This window comes from Parasteatoda tepidariorum, chromosome 9, assembly GCF_043381705.1.
Source record: "Parasteatoda tepidariorum isolate YZ-2023 chromosome 9, CAS_Ptep_4.0, whole genome shotgun sequence".
NCBI classification, from domain to species: Eukaryota; Metazoa; Arthropoda; class Arachnida; order Araneae; family Theridiidae; genus Parasteatoda; species Parasteatoda tepidariorum.
Genome location: NC_092212.1, coordinates 56,853,766 through 56,867,072, shown reverse-complemented (window position 1 = coordinate 56,867,072; position 13,307 = coordinate 56,853,766). Strand labels below are relative to the sequence as shown.

The following is a 13,307-nucleotide window of genomic DNA, read 5'->3' as shown; positions in this document are numbered from 1 at the left end:
AATAATTATAAACAGTGCATACAATAAAAAAAAAAGTCACACCTAATTACCTTTTGATATAGTGATCAGATTTCGACATAGAGTGCAAAAAAAAAAAAAAAGGAAAAAAAAACGGACGAAACTGATAAACTTTTGATCTAATCTCATCAGATCCTCACATTCTAGGACTGAATCTTAATGGTTCCAAGGTTGACCTCAAATAAGCTAATTAACTAGTGCAGACGATATTTTATGTCATGAAATAGACGCAAAAAACGTAATTTCTCTGTAACATATCTTATTTTGGCTGATGATGTGGATCTTTGACTCCTAAAATATAGGGGGTAACCACAATTTAAAAAATATGGTCCCCATAGTTTGTCAAAAGAGCATTCCAAAATTTGGACTCCTTAATGTTAATTTTACTTATTGTGTATTTCGCCATAGCGGATCGAAAAATTTTTACACAAAAAATAAATGAAATTCAAAATTTCAATTGCAAAATAATTCATTTATAAAAAGATAATTCCATGTAAAAAATAACTTTTAGTAAATATTTATAATTTTTTATTTAAGTTTATTTTAAACTATATTTTAAAAGTCACCAAGTCAAACTCAAAAGTGTATTAAATATACACAAAGTCAAATTCAAAAGTGTATTAAATATATAGTTTCCCTTTTTTTTGTTGTTGATAGATATAGGCTTTTGACTCTCAAAACATAGAGGGGGAGGGTAGACAACCTGGACAATAACAATCTTGAAAATATGATCCTAATAGTTTAGTTACTATCAGGATTACATTATAAACTTATATATTTTTAACTCAAAAATTAAAATTTGTTTTACTTTTATGCTATTACAAAACATTTCAAACTTGCATTTTTGGTTCCAAAAAAAATTGAACTTTACTCTTTTATTCCCAGAAATTCAAATATTTCGACTAAGATTTTTTTGGTAAATATGTGATTTTAGTTGCAACTTTTAATGGACTAAAGGTTTTTTGTATTTTTTGGGGGGAGGGGGGAGTAATGATTATTTTTACAAAATCAATTTATTATAGAAAATGTTAAAGCAATATTTTATCTCACCTTTACAATACATCCTTAATTGCAATTTCCTTTTTTGGTGTAACCTGTAATTTTTTAAATGTTTCTCACGGCTTATATCTCATATTAATCGTGACTTAATTGAAAAAAAAAAGAATTGAATATAATTTTCAAGAAAAAAAAGTTTTTCAGTTATAGAAAATGTATATACAAAAATATTAAAAACAATTTATTAAAAATAAATCTTTCAACATAATTAAATTTCAAGAGAACATCTTGAAATTTTCAAATGAGAATACAAAAAAATTGAGCTGTATGTATAAAAAAAAATCGTATGGCACAAAACATAACATCAAATAAAATTAATCTAAAACTAGAATGTAATTTGTTAAAATGCAGCATGAAAAGGTAGGCATTCTTTCATTTTTTCCACAACTTGTAAAGTTTCTAAAGAAAAATAAAAAAAAAGAAATTTATAGTTATTATAAAGTGTAAGAATGATTTGTGAAAAAGATAGACACAAATAATTTTGCAGAAATACCTCAATAATTTGCATGTCCGAGCGAGTATAACCTTTTGATAAAACATAAATGGAAGCTTCTGATGCATCAACTGCTGATGAGGTCATTAAATGCCACCAACCAAGTGTAAATTCTATTTCAGATAACATTCTAAAAAAAGAAAGAAAATTGTAAAAAATAATAAATAATTAAATAAAAAATACCAAAATGTACATGTACAGTGCACAAAATAAAAAAGTTAAACACCCTAAATAACTATTGATCCGATGATCAAGTTTTCATACACTCGAACTCAATGTTTTAAGGGCTTGAACTTGTTTATCTAATCTTGAATACACCAATTAATAAGTGACGGCATTCTGCATCGTAGAAGCTTGATGATTTTTTTTTCTTTTAATTCCTCGATCTTTTTTTTAATTATTAAGTACTATAAAATTATCACTGTAACTTGCTTTCATGTCTGTACTGCTTCATTTACATTGCGCAAAGGGGGGGGACACACCTAGAAACTGAATAACTTTTGATCTAATGATCGAATTTTCATGTACTAGAACTCAATAGTTTGAGGACCTCACCTTAAATATGCTAATTGATTAGTGCATGCGATATTTTAAGTTATTAAAATATGGGAGAAGGATAGTCGCAATCTAGAAAACATGGTTCCAATTGTTTAGGCAGGAGAACAATCGAAAGTTAGGACCCCTTAAACTTAATGTTAATTTCAAGTTTTGCGTATTTCACTCAATCTCGGGAACTTGTTCAGCGAATCAAAATATTCTTGTGCACAATTATAAAATTCGTTAATCTATACATTATTTCACGTAATTCATTATTTCTAATAATTACTTTATTTAATAATATTTAAAGAATTAGGAATAGTTCCCTAGGAACGACTATTAAAAATATAATACTCNAAAAACATTTTGTCAAAATAGAAAAAAAAATTAACACCAAAGCATCGGAACAAACTTGAGCCATAAATAAATTCAGCCCAAGGACACAATTTAAAAACAGAAACTAATTTCCTAATCCCTTTTTCCACCTCCACCACAATCGTTTCTAAATTGCACAGTCCCATAGTGGTCAAAGGTTTCTGCATTCGTTTAGCAACCGTGACAGAATTTTATGTGGCATTCTAGTTTAACAGAGCTGTAATGGAGCAAATTTTGATGCAAGCAAAGTATCGTTAAGTTGATGATATTTCAACTGATTGGCAATACATTTCCGTTTAAAAAAAGTGGGTATAATGGATGAAATAATTTAAATTAAGAAAATTAGAAAATAATTTAAATTGGTGAAATTAAAAAAATTATCAAAGAAAAAATTCCCAGCTTTTCTTTAAAATTCCCTGATTTTTCCAGGTTTTTATCCAAATTTCCCTGATATTTCCAGGTTTTTTCCAGTATAAAAAAATTCCCTGATAATTCCAGGTTTTCCAGGTGGGTGGCTACCCTGTATAAAATTATCACTGTAACTTGCTTTCATATCTGTACTGCCTCATTTACATTGCGTAAAGGGGGGGGGGAACACCTAGAAACTGAATAACTTTTGATCTAATGATCGGATTTTCATGTACTAGAACTCAATAGTTTGAGGACCTCACCTTAAATATGCTAATTTCTTAGTGCAGGCGATATTTTAAGTTACGAAATCAGGCACAAAAACGTCCTTTGTGTGTATAAACATGCCCTTTCTTAAAGGATTTGGATTCCTGATCCTCAAAATATGGAAGAAGGATAGTCGCAATCTAGAAAACATAGTTCCAATTGTTTAGGCAGCAGAACAATCTAAAGTTAGGACCCCTTAAACTTAATGCTAATTTCAAGTTTTGCGTATTTCACTCAATCTCGGGAACTTGTTCAGCGAATCAAAATATTTTTGCGCACACAATTATAAAATTCGTTAATCTATACATTATTTTACGTAAAAATTATTTCTAATAATTACTTTATTTAATAATATTTAAAGAATTAGGAATAGTTCTCTAGGAATGACTATTAAAAATATAATAACTCGAGGGGGGGGGGAGGCTATTGGGACCATATTTTCCAGACTGTGATTACTCTATTTTGAGGATTAGTTTTCACTTTTTTATTTTGCACACTGCACATTTATTTCTTTGTCAATTTCAATTTTTTTGTATTATGGTATTATTCTGAGATATTTGACACAATGAAAGAAAATTCTACCATTTTAGTATTTTATTTCAGTAATTTACTAAAACAGAACTTGTCCATTTATTAAAATTTTATTTTCAGACACAATGTTTAAAAATTAAGAATGTTTTAAAATTTAAAGTATTTTTGAATTAATTATAAAATTAAATTAGTTAACAGTTTCACTTAATAAATAGCTGCATTTGGTTTTTTAAAAGCTTTTTATCATTTTAACACATCATATAACATAATTTTGTTGTCCTTCTGTTTGACAAATTTATAAAGGGAAAACATAAAACAACCATTTTATGCCGTATAATTTTTTTTAAAGGAGACGTTCAAATATTATATAAGCTCTTGAAGGAGCTGATGGGTGTGTTATTTGCTTATTTTTGCTAACAAAGGAAGGGTGTGAGCAATGATTAAGTAAGACATTAAAATCTTCTTTTCAAAATTTTCTTCTAAAGTAAAATAAAAAAACATAACAAAAAATTACGCATGGAAAAATTTCAAAACTAGTTTTGAAAAAGTTTCAAAGTTTAACTCAGGGTGAAAAGAAATTTCTTGGAAGAGTTTTAGAAGTCAAAAGTTTTGAACACAAAAGTAATAAACAAAAGATTTCTGTGGTGTGGCTAAATAAAAAGGGAGAAAGAAAGGGGATGACTAACATTAAGTCAACTTAAGATTAAATGCAATTTAGAAAGTAATTATGTAAAGGCCGAAAAAGATGATAGTGGGGTACATTGGAAGTGGGTACAAAATTTCAGGTAAGAGCGACAGTGGAACATGCTGAAAAAAAGAAGGAAGAGAAAACAACTTATACAGTAAAATTACTCACCAGACTCATAGTTAGGAATGCGGACAAAATGTTTATTGACAACTTAACATTATTGAAAAACAAAAATGCTTGGCAAACATGCCAACACAGAAAAACTCGGCCTAAGCCGAAAAAACCAAACAAACACTATTGAGAAAAAGCAACAACTGAACTGTTTCTTCGTTATGAAGATAGGCAAGAAAAACCTCACCAAAAAAANAAAGGAAGAGAAAACAACTTATACCGTAAAATTACTCACCAGACTCATAGTTAATGATGCAGAAAATCATAGTTTATTTGTAAAATAACATTTAAAAACAGGTAAAAATGCTTGGCAAACATGCCAACACCAGAAATCTCGGCCTAAGCCGCAAAAACTAAACAAAACTACAATTGAGAGAAAAACAACTGCTACTGACTATTTCTTCATTATGAAGATAGGGGAGAAAACTCTCGCCAAAAAAATTAAACTTTTGCGAATAACCATTTGGTTGGCTGGAGAAGGATCAGAGGGGCAAATCACAGAGCTGCAAATATTGGCCAACTGGCGAAATTAATTGTTAAGCTCCATGCCAAACATGAAGCGGGGTTGTCTAAAGTGGTGATACACCTGGTAAAGAATTTTGTGGAATGTTCTGGAACATTCTTGGCGCCATCATAAGATCAAAGGGCCGCATTGCATTTGATGCAAGCCGAAACGTGGGAAACGGACTTGGGGTCACTCCTTCTCAATCCAACAAAGGGGTTTGCTGACTGGACATACATCTTGCTGTCAGCGAAGCAACAAAACGAGGAATCTTCTTTTAAAGGAAGAACATAAATGCAGAGAAATATTACTTTCCCAAGGTTACAAAATAAATACTTGCGGCTTAAAACTTAAATATTACATGAAATTATTGCAAGGAATTATTGAATACTGACAAATAAATAACATTAATTACAAGTGTAAAAAGAAGAAATTAAAAAACATACAATTAAAAGTTTATTACAAATTTAACAGTTACAATTTTAACTTACGTAATTATTTAAGCTGTTTATTACATTATTAACAAATTAACAAATGATTATTAAATTAGATGAATGATTAGATAATGAATGAAATTAGAATTAACAAATGATTTTAATTAATATGTAGTATACCATACTACAATTTCAAAAGAATATCCAGCTCAAAATTACAAAATGAATAAAAACGTAAAATTTGTTCAATGCAAAGTTACATCTTTTTATTTGAATTTAATCTCAAAACTAGTACAAAGCTAAAGCCAGTGGCGTAGCGAGGGGGGAGCAAGGGGGTGCATCATGCCCCGGGCGCTACCCATAGAGGGGGGCCAAATGGTCCGCAAAACAAAAAATTGCTGGATAATTTTTATTACAATTGATTTCTGGAAAATATATTTTAAATTTAGTGCCAGTGTAATATAATAAATGTTAATTCGTAAATAAAAAGGAACACTAATAGTCTTACTAAATCAAACAGTAATAATATATTCATAATAGAAATGGCACGTCTTTTCTACTGGCTGGGCTGACTCAATCTGTGTCTGTCAGCACTTCCTTATGGTACCTACCCTGTGTGGTTACATAAATTATCTCCTTTCTTGATTTGTCTGATAAAATAATATGTTATAATAAATATTTGCAGTGTACAAAGTACAAACATTCTTTCTTTCTCAACACTATTTATTTTTATTTCTATAAACGCAATGTACCTTACTCTTGTTATTTTAAAATGATAACAATAACACTCTAATGTACTTGTATGTACAGTCACGGAAAAAAAGTATCCGGAAAATAAAAACTGAAGGATCGTCTATTTTTTAATATAGATACTTCTCAGACACACAACAAATACAGCGCTTCTCAGACACACAACAAATACAGCGTTTTGTCGTTTCTAGGAAAGGACACAAACGCCGTATTTGTAGTGTGCTTGTGTCTGTATTAAAATCTTATCTGATCTTATCTGTATTAAAAAACAAATGATTCTTTATTCGTTACTTTTCGGATACTTTTTTCCGTGATTGTACATACCCGTGACACTTGCGACAGGTTGTGGAAGTCCGCAACAAATTAGGGAAATATCCGAAGTATTAACGTTCAAGTTATTTTGGGCGTGTATTTTTCAGTTTCGCGTCCTTGTTATCGCGCTCGGCTTAGAATCAAATTGAAATGTTATTAAATATTAAAAGTTTAATGTTAGCATAAATTATAGTATATGTGTTTCTACCTTTCAAGTTCCAGGCATTCTTGGTAAATAATAAAACAAATAAAATTACTTACTACATCTACTCGACGATTCTATTATTCAGTGAATAGGGTATGAAATAATTTGTTAACAGTGTTCAATAAAACAATAATAGACAATATTCAATTTTTGTTACTATTTATAGTAATAAAAATTAAGAATTCTTAATTTACAGTAAATATTGCTTATCTGGGGTACAACCTAAAACCAGCAACTTTTTTCTACACTTTTCAAAACTATCACATTAATAAGCACTGGATTTGGACATCTCTTAAAGCCAATTTTAACAACTTACCTTAGTTGATTTTTGAATTTAACTAAAAAAAGATAGTTTACCAACTCTATAGAAAATTAAGATAAAACTACCTAAACTCAGCTCTTTCTTTTGCAGTGCACCGTTTTTCCAAGTATAGTTTACAGTTAAGCTGAACTTATCTAAATTTGTCTTTACACAGGTTAGAATGAATATAAAACCTTAGTTTCAAGCTTTGGCTGGTTGCAAATTGGTTTTGCACTTAGATTTAAAAATTATAAAGCATTATTTGTAAATTGTGATAAGCATTCGTTGAATTTAGTAGGAGTTATTGCAGCTGAACAAGATTCACTCGTTGTGACATGTTTTGAAATAATTGAAAACATATATCTCTTTTTCTCACGTTCAACGTTACGATGGGAATTATTAAAAAATGCTTTAACATAAACTGTCAAACGTGAGTCTGAAACACGATAGAGTGCCAGAATACAAACGGTTAACGTTATCGTAAATGGGCTAGAGAATATAGTAGAACTATTAGAAAAATTAGCAGAGGACACCACCACTACAAGTGACACCAGAAGTGAAGCTACAATTCTGTTGCAAAATATACTAACTTTAAGTTTCATAACTTAAGTTCATTTCTGGTATGAAATCTTAAGGAGGATTGATCGTGTGCAGCTCAGATTACAAGATCCTAGAATGAATTTTAGAGAAGCGTTCCATGATCTTGAATCATTAGCGAGTGAACTAGCCGAAATTCGAGACAAGCTCTGTGAAGAGGCAATAGAAAAAACGAAGTCTCTTTGTGAAAAATGGGATACTAATACAACAATACGAAGACGCCTCAAAATTCCTGGAAAATTGACTCGATGCTGGTCTTTCCGTAGAAAGTTATATTTCTCGCATTATGAAAAGCGTTCTTGATCGTCTCCAACAAGAAATATGTACACGATTAAGTGACCTTAATTTCAAATTTGGATTTCTACTAGACGTTGAAAATTTATTAAACAAGGATAATATTAATAACGACCTTGAAAAAAATTTTTAAAATTTGGGTGAATTTTACAATACTGATTTCAATGGAATAAAACTCTATATCGAAATATAAGACTGCAAAATGTTACTCCGCAGTAGAAAAGAAATTGAACCTAAAACTCCTTTAGAATTTCTTACTTTTATAATCTTGTATGGAGAAGATGTTTTTCCAAACCTGAGTGTGGCTCTTCAAATACTCCTGACTATCTCAGTATTAATTTCTAGTAGCGAATGTTCACTCAGCAAATTAAAATTAATTTTGACACATCTACGATCAACAGTGGGACAAGATCGCATAAGTGACTTAGATTTTTAAGTGTGGAAAGAGAAAAATTTAAAATGATCAACTTTGATGATATTATTGATAGATTTGCTTCATCAAAAGCAAGGAAAATTTATTCATAGTAATTAGTTTTATTAATGTTTTATAATCATATTATTATTAAATATATGTATCTCCTAAGAAATAATAAATATTTTCTTTTTTACTGTTTTAAAACTGCGTGCATTTAAAATATTTCTTTATAAATATGTAAAATAAATAATAGGTATCGTTTGAACTTATTTTAGATGATCATATACATTTCAAAATCTAGTTTTGTTTTCTCAACTACACTTTTTGTCTCAAATTTAAAGCCGAGCTTGAGCATATGACTTTATTTATTTTACTTCATTTATTTATTAATTTGCGAGTAAATTTTACATATAATATTATATGGTTTTCGAATGGGGGGCGCTAAAAAGGTATTGTGCCCCGGGCGCGAGTTGAGCTCGCTACGCCACTGGCTAAAGCCAAAACTGGGCTGAGAGTTCAACTTTTTGGGAGGGAGTTTGTGAATCGCTTATTTTTTTGCTGATAAGGGGAGGGTCCAAAATTGCCAGAAATATGCTTACATAATATTTGAACAGCCACAAAGTAGCAACTCCTTGCAATATTTCGAACAAATATGCAGAAAAGTATGTGTGCTTCTGTAGCTAATAGTGTAAATAAAGCTAAAAGGCAATACTTTAATACATAATAAAAATCAATAAATATTTGTTTTTAATTGGCAAATTGAGAAACTTGCTACAATACTTTAGTAAGTACTGCAACTATGTAAGAATAGAGCAATTAACTTAATTAGGTACTTCATGTAAGATTATAGCAAAAGTTTAAATGTTTGAGTTTCAATCAAGATTACCCGATTATAACCGGAAATAAAGCACTATTAGGAGAAAGAATTCGAAGGCGTTGATCTATATCAGCTAAAAGGCGACCCTGTAATTAAAAAGAACAAAATTAAAATTCAAAGACGCATTTATTGAGAATTACAAACCATTTAAGTGAATAAAAGGAGAAGTTGCTTTTTTTTATTACAATAAAATGCACGTTAACAAAAACAAAAATTCACATTACAATTGCTTTTATTCATTAATAAAGAAAAGTTAGCTTTTAAAATAGGTAAGGTAAATTGTAACAAAGGTAATGCAAACTGTAACATTATAGCAGATTAAATAGCAGCAATGAAATTTAACAATTAGGTACAGTCGATAAATAACTAATTAGAGGATATTAAACTAAGAAATAGAAGCCGTCCTGTCAACTGAGTTTTCTTACCAAAAATCAGGGATCGTGGTACTGGGGGGGGGGGCAGAGGGGACTTTAGCCCCTCCCATTTTATAAATGAAGGGATACAGCCCATTTTAAGATTTAAATTTTTCACTCAATATTTATGTTATTAAATTTACAATAAAAAATGATATTTTTTTGCGTCTAAAGAACTTTGAAAAAAAAATTGAAACTGAGAGTTTCTAAAAAAATGTCTTAACTTCAAGCGAGCTTCAACATTTCCTTGGTGAAAACTGTTACCAAATCATCCCTTACTCATCCTCCCACAGAGGAAATGTGCTGACCGATGTTCCCTGTTGCTGATTGACACGAAAAGACTTGGTTTCAAATGTTCCAGTAAACATAATTTAAAAAAAAGGTAATAGTAGGTATAAAAAAATACCGTTAAATTAGAGATAAATAATTTACTGGTAAACAATTTATTTTATTAATTTTATTTTAATTTTAAAACAATTTAAACCATGAAGTTAAAATTTTTTATACAGGGAGGGCAAAAAATTATTTTTATTCATTTTCAAGTATACTGGCATGCATAGTATTTGCGTTAGATCTTTTAAATATTATATCATGCATTATAAAAGGAATATTATTATTATTTACTGAAATAAGGATATCTTCCAATGAGTTTTAAAGAAAGATGACAGTACAAAATATATCAATAATTATTTAATAAATAATTTCTTAATAACAATTGAATAAAGGGGAAGGAAAAGTACATTTTAAATGAATTTCTATGGTTAAAGGAGCTTTAAAAAGTATATTAAAAGTAAAAATAACAACAATAATAAATATAAATACAACATAACTATAAATATAACAACAATAATGAAATTAATACATAAATAAACATAAATTAAAATTTTTAAACTAGAATACGTGTTTTTTAAACAGATAAGTACAAGGGATGAATATTGCTAAAGAAAAAAAGACTTGAAGTCACACACAACATTTACTACTGCTACTCTTATTCACATATAATGTTTAACATAAATTTGTTACATACCGTATAGGTTGGTGCTGTTAAAGAGCAATCCTTCAAATTTAAAATGCAGATTTTTGACTAAAATAAAAATAAATGCATGTATTTTTTAGATGAAAATTAATATAAATTTTTTTTTATTTATGATAGTTTCATTAATTATAACATAAAACATTCCTTAAATGGAATATTTTCCTACCATTAATTCAAGAGGAACTACATCTTCAGCTATGTGACTTCCATCAATGCAAACATTTAAAATGGCATGAGTGTTCATATCTTCTTCAGTCAAAGGTTCATGTCTATTCACGTCAACAAATACAGTTTCTCTATTTAAATAAATAAATAAAAAAAAAACGATATCAATATTATTTAATTCTGTCATTTATATATTCAAATTAAGTTTGTGTTAGAAAATTTACTGTTTTAATGAGAAGAAATGACACTAATGTATCATTTTCAGATTTTTTTAAATGTTTCTTTTAAACAAAATAAAAATGATTCTTTACTTAACTGAAATAATATGGTATAATTCTTTGGCAGATATTTATAATAAATTCTGAAAAATTGGCAATTTGACTAACTAAGCAACATTCTGTGTTTTAAAACGAATAAAATACTCATGCAGGAACTAATAGTAAATGCTATCCAGAGCAGCTGTAGGAAGTTCGAAATTATGTATGCAAAAAAACAAAAATACATTACACTATTTTATTTATTCTAAATTTTCCCACGGAGTACAATTTATGACTAATGCGATGATAAAAGAGGCTTGAAGATTTGGCCAAGTACTTTTCCCTTTTGTTTCACCCATTTAATTTTTAAAATAAGATTTCGTCTTGATACTCTAGAAGAACATTTTAAAATACATTTTGCTAAAAGGAGTACCTAACAAATAAATAACAAAAGTAAGAACATTTGAAAATACATTTAGCTAAAAGGAGTACCTAACAAATAAATAACAAAAGTAAACTTTTAAGTTACACACCTCATTCAAAATTATAGTAATTCACGTTGTGAAAGATAATGTAAAATGAGTTATTATTGCTAATTACTATGGTTATTATTGCTAATTACTTTAAATTTTTATCTTGTTCCATTTCACTAAATTTTAAATATTTTTTAAAAAACATTTAAAATTATCAAAAGACTGAAATCTTATAACTTTGAATTTAATTTAAAATAATAGAAGTGCTTTTGAATAAAAATATTCAATTTCTGAAAAAAAATATTGTTTTTATTCTAAAACTATTCAACTAATTTAAGTTTTATGATACTAGATATTGTAGCTAATTATGTATCAGCTTATAGATATTAGGATTAAGTAGAAAACACACCCTTTTCTTCTTGGCACAAAAATGCATAGAGCAGAAACAAAATTTGTAGCATCTTGAAGTTGATGAGGTGTTGAAATGACTATGATTGGTGAACGAGTTAAAAGAGAGTAGAATAATCTTTGAGAATCATTAAAATGTCTTAAGATCTTTAAAAATGTTTCCTCCATTCCTAAAACAGAAAAAAAATCAAAAATTTTAATATTAAAATTAGAATAAAACAATCTTTGGTATTCATTAAAAAGTTATTCAATTTTAATTATAAGTTTTTAAAACATTTTTCAGTAAACAAATAAAAAGTTTTTAATCACAAATATGTAAAATAATATATATTCTAATCTTTCACTAATGAGATAATTAATATAAAAACTTAAAAGTTGTTCAATTTCAGAAAAAAAAGTCACAGCAAAGTTATTTAAAAGTAAGAAAAATTCACATAAACTGTTTAAGCAAAAAACCTAGAAAAATCAAAACAATATGTGAATTCAAAAATTTATATTTTAGTTTACAACCTTCTAAGGGAGATGAGTGTATTAAAAAATGACAAAATAAACAATTTTTATTGCAGAATATTTTTAAGATTTTTGTACGGAAACTAGCAGTGATGTAAAAAAAAAAAATATTTTGTGTTCATGTTTCCTAAGATTTCTAAGAATCAATAAAAGGAAAATTCAAACAAACTGAAACAGTAACAACTTTTTAATAAATATATTTAAGAACTATAAAATAGGATACAATAATTTTTTTTATTCAGTTGAAAATTGAAAATAATAATTCACACATAAATAAGTATTATTACTATGTAATAATTGTCATTATAGTAATGATATTGGATAATATGATGTATTACCTGGGTTTTGCTGTTGATGATTTTCCAAAGAATTCCAAATGTGTGAAAGTGAGACCACATGTCTAAAAACAAAAATTAATTAATTAGTAGCAGCAAACGCATAAGCGTTTTGTTTATTAAAAACATCATAGTAAAATTAATAGAAAATGCAAATAAAAACTATGAATGAAATAATATCAGTATTGTGCTAATACACATAATAAATTGAATGAATGTAGCTAAATTTCATTTATGTGACATTCTGAAAACAGTAGAAATTTTAGGTTTTTAAAAACATGTAATAATCAGTTCTAAGAATAGAGCTCCAATTATTTTTGACAGATTTTATTAGGAAAATATTTTTTCTAACAGCTATTTGTTGCAGCAATATTTTAAAAATCTAATATTTTTAAATTCATTAGAATGTCACTAAACATTGCATCCCATTGCCCACTTCAGATAATATTCACGACAGAATTTTAATTTAATTATATTAA

The 13,307-nt window shown here is 28.2% G+C and overlaps 1 protein-coding gene across 1 annotated transcript in view; it reads right to left on the bottom strand.

The window, feature by feature from the left end:
• Positions 1–1,234: 1,234 nt before the first annotated feature.
• Positions 1,235–13,307, bottom strand: part of LOC107437982 (uncharacterized) — a 31,482-nt gene continuing 19,409 nt past the window's right edge. Inside the window, exons 17-23 of the mRNA XM_043040397.2 lie at positions 12,832–12,893; positions 11,985–12,153; positions 10,847–10,976; positions 10,672–10,728; positions 9,241–9,317; positions 1,568–1,697; positions 1,235–1,473 (exon numbers count right to left, since the gene is read on the bottom strand). Coding sequence (XP_042896331.2) covers positions 1,447–1,473; positions 1,568–1,697; positions 9,241–9,317; positions 10,672–10,728; positions 10,847–10,976; positions 11,985–12,153; positions 12,832–12,893 — 652 coding nt within the window. The 3' untranslated portion in view covers positions 1,235–1,446. The remainder of the gene's footprint in view (positions 1,474–1,567; positions 1,698–9,240; positions 9,318–10,671; positions 10,729–10,846; positions 10,977–11,984; positions 12,154–12,831; positions 12,894–13,307) is intronic.